At 38.9% G+C, this 23,853-nt stretch overlaps 2 protein-coding genes across 2 annotated transcripts in view; one reads left to right on the top strand and one right to left on the bottom strand.

Moving 5' to 3' along the window:
* The first annotated feature begins 3,056 nt into the window (after window positions 1-3,056).
* Window positions 3,057-19,248, top strand: EIF3M (eukaryotic translation initiation factor 3 subunit M). Its single transcript, XM_040607881.1, has 11 exons — window positions 3,057-3,174; window positions 4,514-4,646; window positions 6,131-6,269; window positions 6,686-6,809; window positions 7,329-7,423; window positions 12,717-12,800; window positions 14,175-14,274; window positions 14,693-14,774; window positions 17,788-17,931; window positions 18,486-18,546; window positions 18,973-19,248. The coding sequence occupies exons 1-11, from the start codon at window positions 3,133-3,135 to the stop codon at window positions 19,091-19,093; spliced, it is 1,125 nt and encodes a 374-aa protein (XP_040463815.1). The 5' UTR covers window positions 3,057-3,132; the 3' UTR covers window positions 19,094-19,248.
* Window positions 19,249-19,742: 494 nt separating this feature from the next.
* CCDC73 (coiled-coil domain containing 73) overlaps window positions 19,743-23,853 on the bottom strand; it is a 57,680-nt gene continuing 53,569 nt past the window's right edge. The window contains exons 16-17 of the mRNA XM_040607883.1: window positions 23,355-23,488; window positions 19,743-20,242 (exon numbers count right to left, since the gene is read on the bottom strand). Coding sequence (XP_040463817.1) covers window positions 20,033-20,242; window positions 23,355-23,488 — 344 coding nt within the window. The 3' untranslated portion in view covers window positions 19,743-20,032. The remainder of the gene's footprint in view (window positions 20,243-23,354; window positions 23,489-23,853) is intronic.

Here is a 23,853-nt window from a genome sequence, read left to right as displayed (position 1 = left end):
AATGGTTATTCTTTTTTTGTGTATTTAGAATAATACATGACAAATCTCCATCTGGGTGCACTACCTAAAAAAAAATAGACACTGAGGTAGGGAGGCAATTCCCTACACGACTTGGGCCATTTATATACCCTGGGGTATCCGAGACATCTACAGAGGAGTCTCAGATACAGCATGGGATCTGTAGGAAATTCATGGCAGCTTGTAGCTGTGCTCGATATCCCATAATGCAAACTGACACTAGGCACGTATTTCAGCGCCTGAAATGTCTCCTCAAGATGCAGTGCAAATCAAATGTATGATGTATCCCTACTCCCGCAGTGTGCTGGATGCTAAGTTACCTTTACTCTCACAGGGCTGTATTAAGCAGTACTAGATGAAAGTCATCTGCACTTTAAAAATGCTTAAACACTCATTCTGTAAAAATTAGATCCCATTCGAGATCAGGCACACAAAGGAGAGACCTATCTCTATACCTGTCTGTAACATCCAGAACACTGACCTATGACATACAAAACACTTGTAAGACTACGAATCAGACAGTATTAAAACACTCTGTTTAAAATAATTTTTAATAATCAGTTAAAGTTGGGATATTATTTCAAAAATACTGCCCAAACTAAAATAAATTAATCAGTCAGGATTTGGATGATAGAAAAAATAAGGGTTGAACCATTATTAAAAAGTAATACAAGCATGTAGATGTTCAAAACTAATTTGAGTCATGAATTTTATTAAAGGCGCTGTGGGTCTTTATCAGGTTTACTGTGAAAACTCGGAAGCAGGTACTAACTACCCCTGCTCTGGTTATTAGACTCAATAACTAAGTGTAGTCATTATTCGGTCAAGTTTGTAGGTGAAAAAAAAAGAAAAAAAGGAGGTTTGTGTACAGCACTCTTACTAACTTAGGAAATTTAGGTAAGTTTTTAAAAGACTCTTTTACCTCTGCAGACTATGGTGGGTATAATGATAATAAGGTGATGTGACCAGAATTCAACCTTTACTGAGAAAAGGTTGAAACTGCTAGTGTTTTCAGTATCTCCAACATATTTTATATAAAACCAATATTGGAAATATTTCCCAAAATGCTTGGAGATCCAAAACAAAAACAGGTATAGATAGAATCATGCTATGTGTGTAAGTTATGATACAAATACATAAAACTCATAGTATAGAGCCAAGGTGCAAAGGCTGTCCTGCAAACTCACAATATTCCCCCAAACCTTGGATTGTGACTTTGATTCCTGCAAATTGCCCAGTAATTCCACAGCAGAATTAAGTCTTTTCAGCTTTTGGAGAAGGGGTGGAACTCAGACTCCCCAGCCAGTGAAGCTCAATTCATCAAGATTTGTTTACTGAGGAATGAAAAATTTTCATAGGGCAACAAAAATAGCATCTGCTGTTTCTTAAGCACAGCAGCTGTCTAGAGTGGCACCCTTTAGTCTGCACATCCCCGGAGTTCATGATCAATAGCTAGATTCTCTGAGTTACCTTCCAATACACTGGCAAACCTCTCTGAAATCTCTTGAGGCTGTCAATAATGTTCAATAAGCCTCCAAAGTTTGTGTAAATGATTTCTCAATACGAACCACTAAGAACATGAAATACCGTTGTTAAGGCCCCTTTGTATTTGTGTTTCCGTATTTATTGCTAAAATCTCATTTGTAAAATTGGGGCTAAATAAGCATTTTGCTGACAGCAGGGTCTTTTTGCGAAACAGTTTCAACATTAGGAAGGCATTCAGCGGTATGATCAATAAATCAATATAACTTTTTTCATGCTGTAGATTATTTATGTAAAACTCTTGAAGCATAAAACACTACCTCCAGTCCCAGTGAACTGTATCTCATTTAGTTATTTTACATTGGGGACACAACTTTACAAAACACTGTACCACCAAGATGATTCACACGTTCTAATGTAAGTGATACGCAACACAGGGCCATAGCACCAGCCTCAAGTTTCTCGTTAGCAGAATAATCATCTCGGCTCTCTTTTCCTGGCACTTCAAAACTCCATTACTGGCTGTCAGATTGTATTTCTCCAAAGAAATATCTATCTTGAATTACTCAATGACTTCTAGAGTAATAAAAGACTCTTAATTACTTTCTAGCCAGTACTGTTATGAAGCAGTAAGAGGTCATCCACAAAGCCTTCTCTCAAAACCTTCCAGCTCTTATTAAGTAAGTCTTCAGAAAATATATAATCCAAATAGTTGTGAACCTGTCTAAGTGTTTTCTAAATTTCTGTATCCAGTGATCACTTAGCATAAGCCACAGGGAAATAAAAGTTTGCTTATGGTTTTCTTTTTCCCTCTACTTCTTTTTTTTGGCTTTCATTTTAGCCTTTGAAACAGCGGGGAAGTCCAGCTATGTTCCTGTTGGTTTGCCAGAGCTGTTGAACAGGGAATTTCTTACTCTTTAGCTGAAAAATGTGCAATACATTGGTAACACCAAGTCACGGTTCCTTATTTTAATTAGAGTACGAGCTCAGGCGTTAAGACAAGCAAAGCGCCAGGTTACCAGCCTCTGGGCAGGAACTTTTGTCCTTTCCCCGAGCACGTTTCCCTCCCAACATAACCGAAATTAAGCAATCTAAGCACCAGGCAAGCACTTAAGACTTTTAAGCGTGTCTGTGTATGTGTAGGAAATACTCCTTTTAGACGGGGAGTAAGAGAAAAATTTTTTTTTCCACACGGTACCGGCCCCGGCGCACCTGAGGGGGCGGCCTGCGGCTCCCGCCTCGCCGGCGCGGGGCAGCCAGCCGCGGCCGGCACGGCTCCCCCGCCGAGGCACTGCCCGCCGCCGGGCACGCCAGCAGCCGCGGCCGGGGCGCGCCAGCCAGGCCGGCGAGGGCCCAAAGGCCCGGGGCTGCCGGTGGACCGGGCGGACCCTTGCGGGGCCCGCGCCCGGCTGAGGGGCCGCGGCCTGCAGGATCCGCGCCCCGGCGAGCGCCTGTCAGCGCTCCCGCCTCGCTCCGCCCAGCGGCGCGCGGCGCCCAGCGCCAGACGCCGCCAGTCCCGCCCCGCCCCGCCCTGCCCTGCCGCAGGGAAGCGGAAGCGGGCGGCACCGGAAGTCGCTCTGCCTTTCCGGTGCGGGCGGCGTGCTCGGTCCGGGCGCGGGAGGCTCCGCCGCCATGAGCGTCCCGGCTTTTATCGACATCACGGAGGAGGATCAGGTCAGCGGCCGGGGCTGAGCGGGGAGTGGGGCGCGCCGGTGTGGGCGGCAAGGGACGGCGGGGCGGGCGGAGCGGCGTCCCGGGCCCGTCCCCGTCCCTGTCCCTGCCAGGCCTGCCCCCTGGGGGGCCGCGGGGCGCGCCCGCAGCCCTTTGGGGTGTTCCCGAGCGGGGCTCAACGGGCGGGGCGGAGGAGCTGTGAACTAAAGGAACGTCTGTGCCTGCAGTTGCCTCGTCAGAGCGCTTCGCCCCCGTGGGACTTGGCTGTCACCGCCCCCCAGCAGTACGGTTATCCAGAAGAGGAAAGCTAGTTACCGAGTATTACATATGCATCTTGGTTTTGCAGCATTCTCCATGCTACAGGAGTGGGAACCGTGAATTTTGTCTTTGAACGACTTCTTCCTCTTGTCTTTGAGTTGCTATTCCCAGTGTCTTTGAAGTGGTACATATATGCAGGGCTGGAGAGCTGCAGGAAATACACAGACAGCTACTACCCTTCGGTCCGGTTTTCACACGCCATGATGTCTTGTAACTCCCCATCAAGTAGTTGGCCTGAAACATCTTCGGTACAATGAAAGGGCCTAGGGCATCTGGCTGTGTCTTATGTTACCATAATGATTGACATTGAGCTTGATGTAAATTACACCTGGTGTCACGGTGGCATGCAGATCAGAGTTCCCCTGATACCAGAAGTTGTATGGCCTCATGCAGATTGTGTCTGAAGGGTTGTGGTTCTGCTGCTGAAACCGTGGGTTGTGAAGTTAATGCATAGGCTTGTCGCTGGAGGAAAGGTGTTTTCTTGGTGTAGGTTTAAATCCTAACGAGGTAAGACAGGTTGCAGCATTATATTGGGAACTGTCTGTAACCTGTGTGAAGGCTGTAAGTTCCACCTTCTCTAAACTAGTTTTTTTACCCTTTTTCTTCTCTGGTGAAAAAGCAGCTAAATGGTTTTATTGTTTTGCTTGGTTTTAAAAGGGAGTAAAAGATTATAAAAATTGATAAGAAAGCATCTTTGTCACAAATACTTACTAGGCCGGGTGTTCTCTAACCAGCTATAAGTGACACTTGCAGTGAGAAAGCTCAACAGTTGTGTAATCTATTCAGTTGCTGGCAAACCAGCCGCAGCATGTGCAGCATCATGCGGTGAGTTGGTATTTGGGTTGTATGTTATAGTGGAGGAGGGAGAGTGTTGGAGGATACCAGGTAGGGAGAAGTGAGAGGAAGTGTGAGCAGCGGGGGCAGAGGAGTGGTAGCAGAACAAAAATCTGTAAGAAATTTAACTCGATCTTGCTGTTCACAAACCAACTTGTTTTGTGTGTGTTGTCTTTTGGTTTTTTTTAAGGCTGCAGAACTTCGAGCTTACCTGAAATCCAAAGGAGCAGAAATCTCGGAAGAAAACGCTGAAGGTGGACTTCATGTGGACTTGGCACAGATCATTGAAGTTTGTGATGTGTGCCTGAAAGAGGATGACAAAGGTTTGCATCGTTAAGTTTTGTTGGTTTTGCTAAACATATCGCTGTCAATGCTTTCAAACAGAAACAGCTGGCAGAATTTACAGGTATTTTGCATGGCTGGCATGTTAACACATGCATCTTTATAAAACTGGAAGTGCTTACTTCCATCATTGCCATGTAAAATTTGCATGTACTCTACCCCTCCCTTCTCCAGACATCCAGCGCCCTTTGAAGAAGTCAGAAATTGAGCTGGGCTGTGCTTGTTAGGAGGGCATTGCAAGTTGTATGTAAAATAGGTTTTCTCTCTGAAGAAAAAAGTACGATAAAAATAAGACTTACTGTCAATTAAAGGCTGTGATGCTGCAGGTCAAGAAAGATGAAAGTAACAAAAGTTAGGACTAGACATCTGGAAGTAGAAATTTTAAAGGTCGAAACTTTATTATTGTCTGAAGACACTAGGATTTTCAGTGGTCAGCAACTCTTTCCAAGTTAAGGGCTGTAGATCCTTAGAAGCTGCACTAATATGTTTTAATGGCACTAATAATGCACAGTAGCCTTAAATGATCTTTCTATGCCTGCTGTGTTCTGTATCAATATATGAATTCCATATAGAACTTTTTAAATGTAAAAAATCAATTGCTAATACGAATATTGGCATATACTGAATGAATATGTGACTATGAATGTAGACATATGCCTACATGAATATGCATAACATGATTACCCTATGTGTTTGAAGGATGCATGGTTCATCTAAGGAGTACTTAAGATTATTTTTCATGTTCACTTTTACTGTAGGCAAATGGATATGAAATACTGGAGCAGCTTATTGCTCTGCTGTTTGATGTTCAGATGTCATCTCAGGGAATAAATAGTATTTCCCATATATAATGAATTTTGTTCTTACTCTTTGCATAACTGATACTTGGGCAGACTACGAAAAGAACACACAAAACCTGTCTGGTCCTGTTTGGAAAGGACGGAACACCAGGCCTAAAACAGGAGATGGGGAGGATTTTGAACATCCTTTGTTCTTGCAGGCATTTCCCTGTGGTCTGGGTATCCCTTGCGCTCCTGGCAAAATGTTTTACTGTACTTGAGCACTAGGTATTAGTATTCTTGCTATAGAACCGTGGGGCAGATTTCTGCATGTGCAGGAGGAAGCCACTATTTTTTTAAGACCAAAACCTGAAGTTCCTCTGACCTCTCTTTTGTGTGAACAGAGAATTTGGAGCAAGCATGACACCAAATACCAAATTCTGTTTTGACCTTAGAGTGGTAATTCTTGCTTTACATAGAGATATGTTGGTGAAAGACCATGAGTCAAATCTCTGGTACATTCTGATGAATAGCCAGGTGGGTTATCTTAGCATTTTCTCTCTTTTGCAGTCCTTGCCGATGCAAATTGGCAAGAGATTCATAGCAGAAGTAACTTTCCAGCACTAAATTGCTACTGATGATTGCTGCTTGCAGGTTTAAACAGCTGCGTGTTGTGTTTTGTGCAGATGTTGAGAGTGTGATGAACAGTGTAGTCTCTTTGCTTCTTATCCTGGAACCTGACAAACAAGAAGCACTGATTGAAAGCCTGTGTGAGAAGTTAGTAAAATTTCGGGAAGGAGAGCGCCCATCTCTCAGATTGCAGCTGTGAGTATTGTACAGAGGAAAGTGAGACGATGGGATCTTGCAAAGTAAGCCTTCCTTTAAAGAGGAAGGATTATCTTCTATGTCTTTAAATCAGCGTGGGGTATCTGGCAAGATATGGTACTCTGTTGCAGGAAGCATGCTTTTTTTTTTTTTTTTTTTTTCTTTTCCCTATCATAAAATAGAATTACCAGTATACTTTCTTTGCTTGGGTATTACAAAATTGAAATGAAAATAGTTTTCAACTGCTTTGATGAAAATGGTTACGAAACGGAAAGCCATTAGAATTCATCATGGATGTAATGTGCCACCAGGTGCTTTGTGTGTACTAGCATGCATCTACATAGAAACATTTATGTGCACTCCAGTAATGGTTTTTGAAATCTCTTTAACTCAGTTGTTTGTTGTTTGTGGTTTAGACTGAGCAACCTCTTCCATGGTATGGACAAGAACACTCCTGTGAGATACACGGTGTACTGCAGCCTTCTTAAAGTGGCCTCCTCATGTGGTGCCATCCAGTACATTCCAACTGAACTAGATCAGGTAATTAATGTGGCGCTTCAAGTTATGGCCTTTGTATTAACCATGTTGCGTCTCACTAAATAGTAGTCAGAGTTGATACAGAGCCTAGTGACACAAGAAAGGCAGAATACAGATATTATTTTTATAAAGGTCTGTCTACAGATCTAAATCAAGTGGCCATTTATTTTCTGTTTGTGATGCTGAACATAGTTAAATGTGTCTGATTCCTGTGATAGCAATGGAAATGAGAAGCTTTGATCAGGAGTGAGGCACAAGTTCTTGTCCCTTGGTCTGGAATCGGGGTGTATTAGAATCATTCATCCTTATTTAGGAAGTAACGTGGAGAGCACAGACTTTTGGCTTTTCATGGGAAAACTTCCAGGCTCTGAATGGCAGGGGCTGAGAGTCAGAGGACCCAAAGGAGAAATCTCTGTGCCAGATCTTCTCAATCTTTTTCTGCTTGAGAGAAAGTGAGAAATATTTTCAGTTTTATTTTAGTCTTTTCTCAGTGTTTTTTTTTCCCACTTGTATTCTGCCTAGGTCCGAAAATGGATTTCTGACTGGAATCTCGGCACAGAGAAAAAACATACGCTTCTGAGGCTGCTGTATGATGTCCTAGTAGACTGCAAAAAAAGGTATAAAAGACAAGTAATAGATACTAGGTAACTGTATTTTAAGCTGATGTGTTGTAACTGATCTGTAGGGAACGTATTTCTCACAGCACCTTTAAAATTAATCTGTACTGATAATTCAATCCAATTATACCTGGGTTTTTTCTTTTTATGTTTTTAAGCACTTTTACATTAAACCAGTGTTTCCAAGAATATTAAAGGTAATAGTGAATTAGCTGCAAACCACAGACTCTCAAAACTCTTCCTTTCTATAAATATTAGTCGTTGAGCCATTGTAGCATTATGCCAAGTTTATTATTTAATTGCACTTTTGATATTTTAGTGCATGGTAGTGCTATCTCTTACTTAATAATGTTGCAAGGCTTATCAATCACAGTGAACACAATCAGTCTTTTTATGTAAACATTACTTTTAGGACAGAGCTTTCTACTAGTCACGGGAATTAATGTCCACAGTATACCTGCTTGGCTATTTTCAATAATCCTGGATCATAAGAAGCATCTTTGATCTACCAAACTTGGCAGACCAGTGTCTTCTGGCATGTAAAGTAATCCTCTGTGTATCATGTCTGTAAATTAATGTAGGTCTTAACTGAGAGCTGTCATCAATTTATCTTACAGTTGTGATACGGTGTATTGACTGTTTTGGCTAGGGCTGTAGAGATGGGCTGGTATCCAGGAGTGGTTTGAGCGTGGAGTTCTGCAGCAGTTTCAGCCTGTTTAAGCTGTCCCTGCTGTAGTTTGGGATGTGTGTTGCTTCTCCCCGTGCTTCTCACTCTGTTTTCCAGGTTAGTTTTCCAAGTTAATTTGCCTAGTGAGGTGGCATCAGGACCTCTACACCGCTGGCTTATGCTGGTAGTGTAGCTGCATTTGCATTTTCTACATTTAAATAACTTTGTACTGCTGCAGAAGGGAGAAATTCTGTCCTGTCCCCTCTGGCTACCAGAACCTATGTCGGTTTGTGCTGGTGTAGGCACTTGTGCAGCTGCACGGTGGGTCGGGCTGGTGAGGTGACCTTCCCAGGGGTTAACAAAGGCAAGTGTGGAGCTGTCATAGGAGGAGGTGAGTTCCTTCTGGCAGCAGAGTTAGCTTATTCTGGCCTGCTGAAATTGTAGCCTGGAAATGCTGCATCAGCATAGCAGGATCGTTTGTAACTAACCTCAATTTAGGGATGATGAATCCTTGTGGAGTAGTTACACTGTGAGCTACAACATTGTTGGGAATTCCTATTCCTGTTACTAACATTAAAATGCTTTTGTGTTGATAGTAGTACTGTGTGACAGATTTCAGATGGTCAGAATAATTTCAGAAACATTAATCAGAGATCTTATACATGGCTTAGTGCTTGCTTTCAGAAATGTTACAGTGATACTCTGTAATGCTCTTACTCTTTTAAACATTTTTCATCCTATTGATTTATTGAGAGGTTTTAACTAGCTTAATACCCTTACTTAATAGCTATTTGTTTTTAGCTAGTCTTGTTAAAAAAATCTGTGGATTAAACTTCCACTTTACGTTTCCAGCGCTACCAGTAACCTTGCTACCAAATGGGTTTTGCTTACTGATAACAAGTGAAATTTTTAAGTTGGGCATTAAAAACCTCCACTAACCCTGTAACACATTACTCCTGTACCTGGTGTCCTTACCGTCTGTTGCAGCAGGCTTTGCACTGGATGGAGCAATGTTTCAGAGCGCTTAACACTTCTCTCCAGAAAAGAAAACACCAAGTGACCCTAGCACCTTTGACCTGGTTCACTCCTGGATCAGTGGGCAGTATTTGCAATAGTATGGGAAACTCACAGCAGCATTCCAGCTTTAGCACTCAGGAATGTTGCTCTATCTGGCAGTATGGGAAGATAAGTGGGAACTGAAAAATAAGTAAAAAAAATCCTACCTCAGTTACTGTGTTGATTTATAATCAAGGGTAAAGAATACAATGTGGAAAACAACAGAGTTTAAGGGGGTTTGTTCGTTTGATGTTTTAACTTAACTAAGTACGGCAGAAGAGATGGTTTTTCATAGCTGATAGACTTTTCCCCAGTGGCTAAGTTGGTTGTGAACAGACTGGTAGCTCATGAAAATTAAATCATACAGATGTTATGTGTGGTGTACCTTTTCCTGCAGCGATAAGTGAAAGCTTGTTTTATCTAATCTTTTCCAGTCACTTTCTGCTTGAAGTTTCTTTCTGATGATCAAAATCGTCTTGATCTCTTCGAAGAGGGCTTTTTATCTTTCCCATGATCAACTGAAGAAAAATTGGTGGTGGTGGCTGGAAAACAGATGGCTGCTGTGGCTTGTTCTCAGATCTGTATTTGGTAGCTGAACTTTGTGAAAGATTAGTTACTTTCTCGGCTGCTCGTGCTCCTTGCCATAAAGGTTCTGCAGTAGAGTTTTTGTGCCTCAGCTGCTTTAGTCTTCAGCATTTTCCTAGCTGTGTCAGTATGAAACCGCAAGGTAACGCGAGCTGTTGTGTTTTCCAGTTACAGATGGAGTTTTACAGGTGTGCATGGCTTGCGTGCAGCCAGAGTGGAGTTCTCCCGTATGGCCCAGCCAGGTGCCAGCCTGGTGCAGCGTACAGTTGGTCTCTGCCATTGACCTGGCAGGATTCAGAGCAGGATTAGTCCTGCCCAAGTTTCCATTCAAACAGGTCTGACAGGTCTGGTTATTAATACCTCTAGCAAAAAGTTCAGCATGTCAGGCACCTGCGAAATAATTGTTTCATTTAATTCCATTTAGTATCTTGTAATGTAGAGGGACATGATTCCAACTTCTTACTAAGTTTCTGAATACTCTGTATTTTTTTTCTTCCTTTTATCTACCATCACTCTTCAATTCTTCCTGGCTTTTTGTCAAGTTACGCATCTAGACTGGCAAGTGGAGCCAAGAGTACTTGTGCAAGCTGTCTTGCTAGAAAAAATGTTCACATTTGCATCTTAGGTGAGATACACATTTGGCAGTGAGCTTTGATAAAATAGTGATCTGTATTACTGCTTTCAAAATCCTAATTTATGGTAGTAATCTGATGTTGAGTGGAGTAAGATTAAAAGGCCTGTGGTACTTGCTGAGGCTCACAGGAAATTAGCACAGAAAGTTTGGGAGTAATTGTCTTGTGTTCTGTCTATTGTCTAGTATTCTGATGTTTCCTAGAAATACAACTGAAAGATTCCACTCCTTCCCCACTTGAAAAAGGTGAAAAAAAGAAAAAAAAAAAAGGTGGGGGGTTGCAAATACTACTTGAAATCAGTTAAATTCATAGTTTTCTATTTTTGTTCCTAAGGGAAGGGGGAGAAGAGGAAAAGTTCCAGAAATCTGTAACACAGTTCTGAAGTGTACAAGAACAACTACTGACAGCTTGTATTAAATAAGGAGTCTTGTATTGTTAGGCTGAATAGGGTGCAAGCTGAGCCTCTTTGAATGTCTATATAGTATCTGTCCTGTATTAAACTGGTTCTTTGTCTTCACTAGAACATCTAGTGTTGATGAGGTTTCACCAGTGCAAAAATCAGTCTGTCATAGACTGATGTACATGGAAATGGTTCCATCATATATAAAGCTGTCTAAATTTTATTTCACTGATACAGAGCTGTTTGTTCCTCTACACGCCAACGTTAGTTGCCAGGACAAAACATAGGCTGACGTCTTTAACGCTGGAGTCTTAAAACAAATATTCCATTTGAGTTTACATCCCTGAATACAGTTCTGGAATAATGCCTGGAACCTATAGAAAATTCCCCTGTCTTGGGCACAAACTGTCTTTGTTCAGTGCGCATCCAGATCATATATGATATTGCTTGTTTCCGCGATGTCTTAATATTTGTACTGTACATCTATGAAATCTGGTAAATTCTCTAGGACCACAAAACCTCACCCTATAGAGAAGTTGTCAAATATTGTGAGATTTAAAATAAATACCCATATAAAGATAGTGTCATTGTACTATAAAAAACATTCGGACCTGTGCTGCTATATGCGTTAAACCTGTATCACAGCACAGTACGTACTAGGAGTACTGTGTTGGTTTGTTCCTTCCTGATGCAATTTATACCATTAAGTAATCAAAGTGATTTGAAACTTTATTTTTGCAGTTTCTTCTTTTAAAGAAAATTTTGTAGGCCTTTTAGACCTACAATGGGGAATTTTGTTCTATCTGGAAATACGCTACTTTGAAGGAAGATCGTAGCTTTACACTGTAACTTTTGTACTCTGGAGAGTAGCATCCAACCTTCCTCCTGTCTACTGAGAGTGTGCCTCTTAGTAAAGTAGTTGCCAGTCTGTGTATGTGCATGGGAGGCTTCTGCGAAGCACATGCTCACATTACTGAGTTTTGGTTGTGTGTACATCCACACCCGATCTTGTTCAAAGGCAGTAGTAAGGTGGCATCAGCAAAATCTATCCTCTGTATAGAGGAACTGTCACAGCCTTCTATTTCGATAGTTAACAAGAACTCCATGTGAAACAGGAAACAGCTTTTTGTGTGTATACACGTAGCATATTCTATGCTTATATTTTTTGCCAAGATTTTTTTAAAAAACATCAGCAGCTGCCGGTCTCACTAGTGTGACACGTTCTCACGTAAGAACTGTTACGTGAAAATAAATTAAGATTTGTTAAAATGCACAGCCACGGTCTTGGAGCTGGTTTGCAGCAACATTGATGAGCTGTTGTTTACAAAATAATCTGGGTAGACAAGGCTGTAGGTTTACTCAATTTTCTTAGAAAGAATTGTTTTTCCAAAAGCTGCCTGTTAAAGCAATGTTGGAAGCTGCTTGCTTCACAGCAGCCAATCTGATTGCTGGCTGCTTAACTTTGTCAGGAAAACGAGCAGCTCTCACTCTGAATACTTGAAAAGAGAATCTGTGAAAGAAGAAAAGGCAGTTTTTTTAGTCATTTGCCTGACCATAAATATTCTTTAAGATATGCCATTTTGCATTTGAAATAAACTTTGCAGTGCTACTTACTCTGCAGTGATTAAATCCAGATGTGCATAAGAGGAGCATTCTAGTGAACCATATAAAGCTGTTCCTAGCTCAGAAAGCTTTTTCCATAACCAGCAGGTAATTTATCAATTTAAGAGAATGAAATGAAGGGTGAAGATAAACATTTTGTAGAACAAGAATTGAAAGAATACATCTAGTTAATTTGTTCTCTCCACTAGAATTAAAATGGATCATCTACATCTTCTCAAGTGTAATTTAATTTGACCTATAACATCATAATGGAATTATTTAAATATTTGAGTGTCTTATTTGAACTATTTTATTCAGCAGTCCTGAGGTAACTTTGTTTTTCTTCTATAGTGACACCGCAGCAAAAGTAATGGTGGAACTACTTGGAAGTTACACAGAGGACAATGCTTCCCAGGCTAGAGTTGATGCTCATAGGTAATACTGGCTTCCTGTTTTCCTTAAAAGTAGCTTTTCCTTAATTGCTAAATTATGTTGATCACTTCACTATTGAGTATTGAGTGACCTGGCAGGTGAGGGCCCTGCCGCAGCTGCTTTGTCTGTAGCATGGCTGACTTATCGAGAGTTTGTCTGTGCGGTCCACATTGGGCTTGGCTGGTTCCAGGCAAAGTCAGGTTTACTCTGTTGTGCAAGTGCACAGGTGTGTTTCTGGTCACTGCTGGGAGAGATCAGCCTTGGATAAGCACTTCGTTTACATCAACTGCGATCAAAATTTGAATTGGCATCATCTATTTCAGATTTTTTAACTTACTGATTGTTTCATTCTTTAACTTCAAGTGTTCAAATAGCACTTTCTGTTGAAAAGAAATTCTTGCTCTGTTTTCTGTGAGCGAGTACTAAGGATGTGAACTGCACAGAAGTAAGCTTACTTGTTGGACATGCTGGGAGTAAATTGATTCTTTATGCTATATTTTCCCCCACTGGCCACAATGAGTAAGAGCTTGTATTTTGACATTCTACCTATCATGATTCTTCTTAGGAATTAGATTTTTAGTAAGTGCTCTAGTTCTGCGAGGTGTATACAGCCAGTAGTTCTCAAGGGAGTTCTTTGTACTTGAGCATGGAGGAAAATCAGGATGTCTCATTTGGAAAATTGAAGTATCTGTGCATAAATGAAAACTTCATTAACTACCCTGCAGCAGTCTGAGGCCTTTTACATCTGAAAGAACGTGTCTGTCTTGGGTTTGTCATCTTGCTGTGCCTGTGCAGACCGTAGGTTCTTCTGGCTGTATGTTACGTAGCAGGGTCGCGGCGCTGGCCATTGGAGCGAGGGTAGCACTAAGGCTTCTAACGAGCTGCTGAACAAAAGCTTTCATCTAGAGTTCTAGAAACACTGTAGGTCTGTTTATAGTCTGGAGCTGTAACTGATAAATCATAGGCCTTGTAGTGTTTGGTATTGGGGTTTTCTCTGTTTTGTGTCATGTATTCAAGTGTAATTAATCTTCCTAAACAACTTAATTCTATGAAATTTTAGGAGGACAGTAAAAATACCTCTAGGAATGAAGGCTGGGCTGGAAATAAATGCATAGATGGAAACAGTAGGGTGATCTGTAGTCTTGCCACCTGGCAAACTTAATTTGTGATACTGGGCAAATTACTTAATGCTTTCTGTTCCTCGCTTTTTCCATCTGTAAAATGAAGATTAAAATTGGAATGTGACATGTCTTACATTTAACAATAGTTGCAAACCCTTGGGTGTTTCCTAGAAAGCAAGGAACAACAAATTGAGTTGCTGTTACTCATAAAAATGTGTATTGCTGTAAAAAATAAGCATTTTCATTTTCTAATTAGATGTATTGTACGAGCATTGAAGGATCCAAATACCTTTCTCTTTGATCATCTTCTTGCCTTAAAACCAGTCAAATTTTTGGAAGGAGAACTTATTCATGATGTAAGTCACTTTTTATTTTAGCAGGATACCTGTACAGTGCCTTGTTTTATTGGTGTTTTTTAAAATTCACTAGAATAGTTATTTATGTCAGTAATATTGAGCTGCAATGTACTATCAGTGCTTTTAGGATTAAAAATTTTGAATACTACATCTGAAATGTTTCCCTTTAGAAGTTTCATAAACTCACATTACAAATCTGCTGTCATGTGAGTTCTGTAGCAAAACTGCCTTCCAAGTCTGAGAAAAGGAAGCTCAGTACAGATTACCCTCAGCTAGTGGCAGAAGACAGAATTTTAGCTCTTAATGGTTGATTTTTCCGTTCAATCCCAATAGTTTATATATATATATATGTCCAGTCTCCAGGGAGGGAAACATAGGTAATATTTAAACTCTTCTGATACTTGTTTTCATCTTCTAGCTTTTGACAATATTTGTAAGTGCTAAACTAGCATCCTATGTCAAGTTTTATCAGAACAACAAAGACTTCATTGACTCCCTTGGTAAGTTTTCCGATTATTACATTTCTGACTATTTACATGGCTTAAGATATGGAAGCCGCAAAGTGCTTCAGCTGAACACATACATTGAAGCCCAGGAAATGTAATAGGACTTTTAAATAATGGATTAGAGTTTGTAGAGTCAAACCTCTGCTAGATTGTAAATGGACCAGCTAATTGTGGTTTGTTCTACAAGGACAAGCTGGGGTTTTCTCTTAAACCTTTTGGGAGGTGAGTTTTAATGCATTGATACTCTAGGCTAAGCCAGAGACCAGAACTGTATTGAGTAAGCTAGCAGCTTGCATAAATATCTTACAATTTTTTTATGATTAATAACTTTATAACAGCAAATATTTTTGAACAGTGAGATAAAACATGCAAATTGTGTGTGCGTGTGTCTGCATGTGCTGATGCATTAGACCTAGCAAGCCAGTCTGTCCCAGTTAATTTGTTTCATCACATGAAGTAATGTGATGGAATGTTAATGTCAGCACCCTCTTTATTTACACACTGTGGAAAAAAGGAGTAGTAATTAACACTTTGACACTCCCCCATTGATGTGTAATTGACTGTTTCAAAGGAGCACTGGTTCATAAGCTATTGCATGCATTAAAATTACGTTTTTTATATTCCAGCTTTTTAGGACAGGGGTCAGTGACAATGCAGAAATTGCTCAATGATGCAGATTTTTTTATTACTGCATTAAGGTTTTGACATATTGGTAATGAATAAATGTTTCCATAAAAATCAGATTTATTTTTTTTTATAACTTTGATTTTGAAATGACACTTGAACAGCAGCTGAATGTGTTTGAGGAAAGGCATAGTTTTGCTAAAACAGAGTTTAGTGCAGCCTTTTAACACATGCATTATTTTGTTTAATGGAGTGTGGTATAATTCTGAGAATAATTACCCTCAAAGCTTTAAAATGCTGGTACTTTGGGTATTAAAATGATGGAAATAACAGTGTGATTTTTTTTGTGGATAAAATTAGCAGCAAGTTTTTGGTAGTTTGTAAATGCGTATATAAGGATAAGCATACCTTTTTCATACGTATTTGAACATTAGTTGTGCAGACATCGTATGCTTTTCTTAGGGGAAAGGGTTTTGCATTGTAATTAAAGTATTGAAATGGCTTATCTGTTATTTGTACACAGAAGTATTTGCTGAAAATGCTGTTACGCTAACATTTGAATAAATTTATGGAAGATTAATTACACATATGGAGTATTAATCATGTAATATACAATAGTCATGATTTCTTTTGCTTTGCTTCCCGGCGTTTACCTTTGTGAACCTACAGTGTGTGCATTTTCAATGTCCAGGATGCAATACAATCTTTGTAAAATCCTTAAAGATCAGTGTAAATCTTTTGAAAGACAGCCTTACTTCCAATTATCTTGACTTCTCACCTGCTTTGTGGTGTATTCAGAAGATCCTGAATGTGAGCAGTGGACAAGGTAGAGATTCTGAGGCAGTGCAGACTGGAATGCTAGGAACTTGGTCTGATCGTTTCAGCCATGCCTTTGAAAAACAAGGGCAGGTTGGTATAGGAAACAATGCAATTAATAGATAAGGCATTCAGAAATTCTTCAGAACAAATATGACCTGTTCCCCCAGATAAACAGACCTTTAAATATGTATTTTTTTCTAAATAACTTCCCAAGGTATTGGGCTTTAAAATAAAGGATATTAATAATGGATTTCAGTGCCAGTACAGCATCCTTTTTAGTTGTAACCTTTGCTGGAGCAGGACCAGTTGAAACTAGGCCATGAAACCTGTGCAGCGAAGGCTCGTACAGGTGGCATCAGTTTGTTACAATTTGGTGTTTTATTAATGCTGACAACTTAGGCCAGCAGTAGCATTATCTGTGTCAACTGAATCGCCCTAACATGTCCACATTTAATCTGGTATTATCGGCAGTCTTTTTTGCAAAGTTAATCAGAATCTCATTTGCATTTGTTAATTAGGGTTAATGTGTGCTAATTGATTTTTTTGATGCTTGTAGAGTTCCATTAAACCCAGTTAGGTATAGTTGCTGGTGCTCCTCATCTGTATGAATTATGGTGATCACGTTTTTGTTGAATCGGTGCCAAATAGGGAACCTGCATCATAATTACAGCTAATTAACACAACATGATGTCCTGCGCTAATGTGCTTTCCTGTTAGTGTATGGATGTTATAAATTCCAAATTAAATATTTACCCAAGCAATGTGTTTAGAATGTCATTCCAAAACAAAATGATTGACATTCCTTTTAAAGAAGCTTCCGCTGCATCTTGATACCACACAGAACTTGGATTAAGAGCGAGCTTAATGTCTTAACTTGTTGACCTGGACTTTTTCTCAGGAAAACTCTCCGATTTAGAGGTGCAAGCCCTTGGCTCAATTTCTCGTGTTGCCATTCATACAGTCATGTTCGTCTGTTCTTGAGGAGCAGTTTTTGCCACACTGGATGCTGTAAGCATACATGTGACTCATGATGCTTTTTTTGCTGCTGTGGTATAAACAGTTAATTCAGTGCCAAAACACATTCTTCTGGCACAGCAATGTTGTGTTGCTAAGTTGTTACTGAGAGGGGTTTATTTTCAAGCAACTACATGAGAATGAGCGGTGAGGCTGTAAGAAGGTTTTGGCATTACTGGTCACGTATTTTCCATTTGGTGCAGTGTTGTTCAGATGATGCAACTGAAAAATTCATTTGCACCCTCACCACCTACAATTCTGTTAAGGTGATGTTTTTACTGTTTCAGAAATTCTCTGTGCTTCACTTCTGTAGAAATTTATTACCTTTCACTGACAATGACTGAATCTTGATGAATTCACAACTAAACTAGCTTTTTTAGCAAAACACAAAGAAGATACAGGAATTAATGTTTTACCTCAAAACATGTTGAATGTTTTCTTGATGTGAACTACATTTTAATTTATTGGAAGCATATATAGTAAAAATAACATGAAAAAGAAATTGTTGAATTATAATTCATATCCATAAACTATCAACACTTGTACACAGGCTTGTTGCACGAACACAATATGGCAAAAATGAGGCTACTTACCTTCATGGGAATGGCTGTAGAGAATAAAGAAATATCATTTGACACAATGCAACAGGAACTTCAGATCGGAGCTGATGATGTAGAAGCATTTGTTATTGATGGTAAGAACTGTGGTACCGTACTTTATGCAGGGCTAATGAACAATACCTTTTGTAGTCTTCTAAGCTAACATTAAGTATTCAGAAAAATACTCATTTTTAATTTCTGGGTTTGTTAGATCCTAGAATATAGCTGCAAAGCTTCATGCTTAAAGACATGCCTAACTGTTGTCTTTTAAACTGTTTTTCTTTTCAGCGTATTTCATGTAATTCTTTATAGAACTAATAAATTGTTTGCAGGTTGAATTTGTAATGTGGTTTTGTTTGCTGTCATTAAGACAGGATGTGTTTGTAGGGGAGAGAAGTTCATAAAAACTCTACAGGATATTGCTTTAATATATTGGCACCAAACAATAGGATCTATGCATGACCTTCATCTTGTTACATCATTTTGTTTTTCTGCCTACTAGACTGTTAAAACCAACAGCAAAAGAATATTAAGTGAACCGCTGTGGTTTTATGTTTGTATTGATCTAATTTTGAACAGGTTTTATACAGTTTAATGCCTTTGCACTATCTTTGAGAACATTGCTCAAAACAGCATTGCTTTTTTGCAGCTGTAAAGACAAAGATGGTATACTGCAAAATAGATCAGACACAGAGGAAAGTAGTTGTCAGGTAAGACTTAATTCTCCATAGCATTTTGCAGAACTTAGTGTGTTCTAATTACTTCGCTTACATTTGTAGAATATTTTAACTAGAAGCAAGGTATTGTTCCTCTCAGTTGCTGGTAGTTAAATAGTTGCTATTTATCATAATTTTATTAAAGCTCACACTGAATGTGATTAGCTTATTTAATGAAAGAGTCCTGCTTTCCAGCACATTTCATTTAATGACCTAATAGTGACAAGAATACTAATGACTGTTGTTGCTTTAAATATTTGGGAAGGCTACAGAATTCTCTTAACTGGTAAAGTGCAGTCTTATATGGAGAAAATAAAAAATGTTCCTATTCACTTGTGAGAGTAAAGTAATGCTATGAAATAATTATTAGGTGAGCATGACATCTAGTGATCATCTTCCAATTTTGTTTTACTTCTCTAGTCACAGCACACATCGGACTTTTGGAAAGCAGCAATGGCAGCAATTGTATGACACTCTAAACACCTGGAAACAAAATTTGAACCAAGTGAAAAACAGTCTCCTCAGTCTCTCAGACACCTAAACATCTTTTTTGACCTAGTAATGTCACCATAGATGAAATTTATTCAAAACTTTACCAATTTGTGAATGTTTCCAAAATGTATGCAGTTGGTTGAAAGAAGCTGAATATTCTAAATTGCAACACAAAAAAGCAATAAAACTAACATGGGAAAATAACTTCTGTTGATTTTCTTACATAATTAGCAACAACAAACAGCAGCAATATCGGTTGTGTTTCTTTTGTTCTTGTTTAAGTTTGCAAGAGCTGTGGGGAGGGAGATCAGGAAAATGATGGAGCAAGTAATTGTAAAGTAAGAGAAAAATTCCCTTTTACCCTAAGGAAGGAAGAATGTGAACCAGTTAAAGTGAAGCTTTATGAAGCAAGTTGTGCTGCCTTGCATCAGGAATGATCTACAGAGGTTTTAGTGTTGAAACAAACCTTACTGATACAGAATCAACTACAACATATATTTAAATATAATTTGGCAGTAAAAGTAAGCAGAAGACTTTCCTGTTCTGCCACTTAGAACTGCTGTAAGTTGTTGTAAGTGTGTGTAGAAACTGTTGTGTTTTGGAAGAGTTGCAGCTGATGTTGCTTGAAAACTGAGTGAGCAGTCTGACGGAAATCAAATTGAAGTATTTCAGCCAAAACTTCTGAGGAGCAGGAGAAGGGACTTTTCAAGTAATCATTTAATTATAATTAATGGATATTAAAAGATTAACTTGTGAAAGTTCTAACTTTGGGCAAAACCCTTAACAACTTGGATTTGATTGCAGAAACAGAGAACTAACAGTAGGGATTGTATCCATTTTTGATCTTAGACTTTTTTTATGTGCCGTATTAAACATGAAAGCAGAGTGCACATATACCATATTCTGTCAGAATACCTCTACAAAGCTGGTTTACGTAAGTGATTTATCTGTGCATAAAATACATGCTTTTTTCTCCTGCCACTGATCTTCACTGGCCTTCTTCATATTTTCTTTTTCTTGCTGAATGAAGTCTCTCCAAATTCAGGAATTTCTCAATTTCTTCTATTTGGTTTTGTATAGTAGAGTTATGAATAGAACAGCTGTCCTCATCTCTTAGTGCACTTTCACTTCTTTCTGGAGCTCCAGGCATGTGGGAAGGCTTCTGCTTGTGCTGTAAAGCAGTAAATATTTCTTTCACCTGACAGAACACAAACTTAGCAGTTAATAATGCAGTGAAATTCAGGTACAAAGGTTCAAATTGTTAGATTTTTGCTGAGCGTTAAGCAAGCAAGGAAATAGGAACAGAAAGATAAGTCAATTGGAAAAAAACACCTTGATAATGACAAATACACTTTTGTGTATTTACGAACTTTAACGTAAGACTTAGTTACAGAAGAGTATGACTAAAAAACCCCAACCTTGTACTAGAATGCAGATAAGCAAAGTAAATAGTTTAATTAAACAGTTTAATGCTGCAATTGACATTTCTATTGCTATGCAGGCATTTTATTAACAAAACCCAAAATTACAACGTTTATAGTGCTAACTCCCTTTCTGCTTTGCTGTATAGATTAGAAAGCAAAGACAATTAACTAATGCAAGGTCTGTAATAGTTTTTTTTTGTGTTACAGATATTTTTGTTCTTTGACTAGTTTTAATTACTATTTGATAGATACTTCATATCCGTCCAAATCAAACACATATAACAGCACAGTAGGTAAACAGTTTTTTGCTAGAATGATGAGTATTCCACTTGTAATGCAACGTGTAGCTCTTGGTGGGGGTTGGGGGGTGGCATGTAGCACTAGCCACCTGCCTGAGCACAGGTGCGCAACAAAACCATGCTACGCCGAGCCAGTTGTCCTTGGGGATCTGTAACATGACATCTAATAATTTGGTTGCATGTTAAGGTAATTCTCCTACAGGGATCACAAGATTGAGGTCTTCCTCCTCTGCACAGGTGTTTTTTAATATTAGGCAACTGTGCCCCAATTAACTGTAAGCCACAAAGTCGTCGTCAGGCCTGCCTTTATTTTAGCACGTCAGTTTTGTGCTATAACTTCCCTTACTCAGTGCACAACCATTTATTTCTTGGAAGTTTGAAATCTGAAACAATAAACTTCATGCAAGTTGTTTGCTTAGCCTGTTGCATCTGTAACATTACTGCCATGCAGCTGACGATACTGATGCTTCAGGTCAATAATGACTGTAATCTCCATTTCAGTAAGGAAGTAACTTTGAGCAATTAAAATTTTGAACCTGTTAATTCTAGCAGCCATATACATACACTCTCCCATGCTCTTTCCCAAGGCCTCAGAAAGAAATAGATCATACTTCATTGCAAGTCACTAATCAGAATCTTTATGGAATAGCACGTGGGGCTGCATCTGTCCTGTACTAATCCAAAGAGAAAAACTTTAGGTCTTCCACATGTGGAAGTGAAATTTTGCAGTGAAATAAAGCGGTGCCTTGGGTTTTTCTGAAGACAAGAAGCATTTAGGCCTCTCTGGAGAAGTAATTGCAGCTAGGTAATATATATAGCATTTTAATACAGTTCTATTACAGTGGGTTTAAAATAAAGCTTTAAAAATATAATTTCAGCTGTCAAACTAAATATACAAGTAAACTGTGTCTTATTGCCAGCAGTGAGTAATCTGGCAACCTATGGGACATGTGTAAAAATATATTCACTGCTGAATAGTATGACTGTATGGTTAGGGACTTGTGTTTAAACTGAGCTGAGGAAGCTTATTCATGCTTACCTTGTACTCAGGCACGTACAAACTAATTTTGAAACAGTTTTTCACATCTTTGCTGGAATTTCAAGTGTACCTGTAGCATTTCTTTTTATTTTTTTATTACTTTTTAAAAAGTACTGTCCTTTGTTGAGTGAGATTACCCAAATTGCAGAAGGCATAAATCTGCTGCAGTTACAGTCATACGTGTTAGTCAAATCAAATAAACTGAGCAGCAAAAAAACCTGACGAGCCTATTTTTAATCTTCCAACAGATTTTTCATATCGGTCACAAAAATGACAAATTGGAGGACAGAAGTTATTAGAATGACACCAACACAGAATGGAGGGCGTGGTCTGCCATATCCCAGTCTGAGATGTCGTAGATTAAGTACTTGGGAAATAATGTAAAATCAAACCAGTAATGCACTCTGTTCTTGTTGGTCTCAGCTTTTACTAAGCCAGCATTTAAAAAGCTTTAGTTTGGAGGTAACAGAGTAGATGTAACCACAGTCAGATAATGAAATACAGCTTTGTATTAGCTGTAGGTATTTTAGTTCACTCAGTTCCTGGCTCCACCTCAGTGAGGAAAAGCAAGAGACACAGTAAATACCACCACTGTGCTTGGTGAAAAGTCCATCTCATTGTCGTTGCCAAGCAGAGTCATATTAGAAAAGCTGAGTAATTTAAAACATCAATCTTCTGAATTTCGGAGAATGTGAATGCTAATGGTGTTGAGAGCTGATTAAATCCGGTGAAGTCAACCAACTTTGTCACTTGAAAACAGTGTATGCCCTGACATCAGAGCTCATCCTGAGAAGACAGCAATAACTGAGAAATACCTCTAGAACCTCTTCTCAAATGGAAGGTCAACTGCAGCTGTAAATTATCTTATCGCTTTTGAGTAATATATTTAACATTAGGTCAAATCCCGATACAGCAGTTAAGAGTTGTTCAGGCTCCACAGTCTTAATGTAGATCTAAAAATACAGTATGAGCCATTGCTAGTGCCACCCTGAATGAAGTAATCTTACAGGGAAACAATAGCTTTCTTTTTAATTCATTTATGTAATGTACATAATACATTTATGTAATGCCTTCCTACTAAATAATAAGATAACTCCAAATATGGTATCACATAACTGCAGCACAGAAGAAATGGATAGGCTCTAATTCATAGATATTCTGAATTTTTAGTCTTTCACAGATTCTTTCAAACAACATGTTCCTATCAAGTAATAAAGGAAACAATGTTTTTATACTTTTACGTACTACTGCTAAATTTTTTTTAACTCCTACTTTTACTGTAGGTGATGATTTTTACTAGGGTACACAATGAACTACCCTCTTCCTCCCCTCCCAAACAGACTGGTTAGCATCTGTTTGATTCATGCGCTGTGACTTTTTCCTGCTGCTTTCTATCAACCTTAATTGTGAAAAATGGTGCCTTGTTGCCCTTTTGGTATTATTTTGGAGATTGACTCAGTCCTAAAGTATCCAGATGCGTACAGTTGTACAAATATCTGTGGAATTAGCTCACTGAGGTCTGGTCCGCAATATTTTTAATTGACTTACATGTTCTGTGGGAAAAGAAGAATCATAAAAAGTCTTTGCTATAGCATTCCATTCTTCACTAGGGTCTCCCTGGGGGTGTCGGTGGATACTAGAGGTATTCAAAGTGTCGGCAGCTCTGTTAAAACTGGTAGAACCTGATTGACAAAAAGGAAATGGTAACAACTGCAATTTGGTCTCTAGGCACTAATTGTAAAGTAACTAAACTTCTGGTTTACCTCTGATCTTAAAAAATCAAATATTTATGTTTTAAATCACTGAATCTCTGTTGCAGGCTTTTCCCTCTTCATTTTTTTCTTTCACATACTTCTGCATCTATTTTGTCTCTAAAGATGAGGTATGTTTCTACTCTGATTAAAAATGGTTTGTATCACGTACACATTAAGTTAATGACAAAACTGTGATTTACAGGAAATGTATGTACTCAATATTCTAACTAAATATATTTTTTTCAAACAGTATCACCTTCTGATAATGATAATAAAATACATAATTACTGCCA

This window comes from Falco naumanni, chromosome 10 (assembly GCF_017639655.2).
Source record: "Falco naumanni isolate bFalNau1 chromosome 10, bFalNau1.pat, whole genome shotgun sequence".
In the NCBI taxonomy this organism is placed as follows: domain Eukaryota; kingdom Metazoa; phylum Chordata; class Aves; order Falconiformes; family Falconidae; genus Falco; species Falco naumanni.
The sequence above is the reverse complement of the archived record's forward strand: the minus strand, read 5'-3'. Positions and strand labels throughout refer to the sequence as shown.

Excerpts from the sequence above, each read along its gene's own strand:
- EIF3M (XM_040607881.1), top strand. The coding sequence starts at position 3,133 with ATGAGCGTCCCGGCTTTTATCGACATCACGGAGGAGGATCAG. Across the intron at positions 4,647-6,130 it reads CCTGAAAGAGGATGACAAAG|ATGTTGAGAGTGTGATGAAC; the intron begins GTTTGCATCGTT and ends TGTTTTGTGCAG. Across the intron at positions 12,801-14,174 it reads GCTAGAGTTGATGCTCATAG|ATGTATTGTACGAGCATTGA; the intron begins GTAATACTGGCT and ends TTTTCTAATTAG.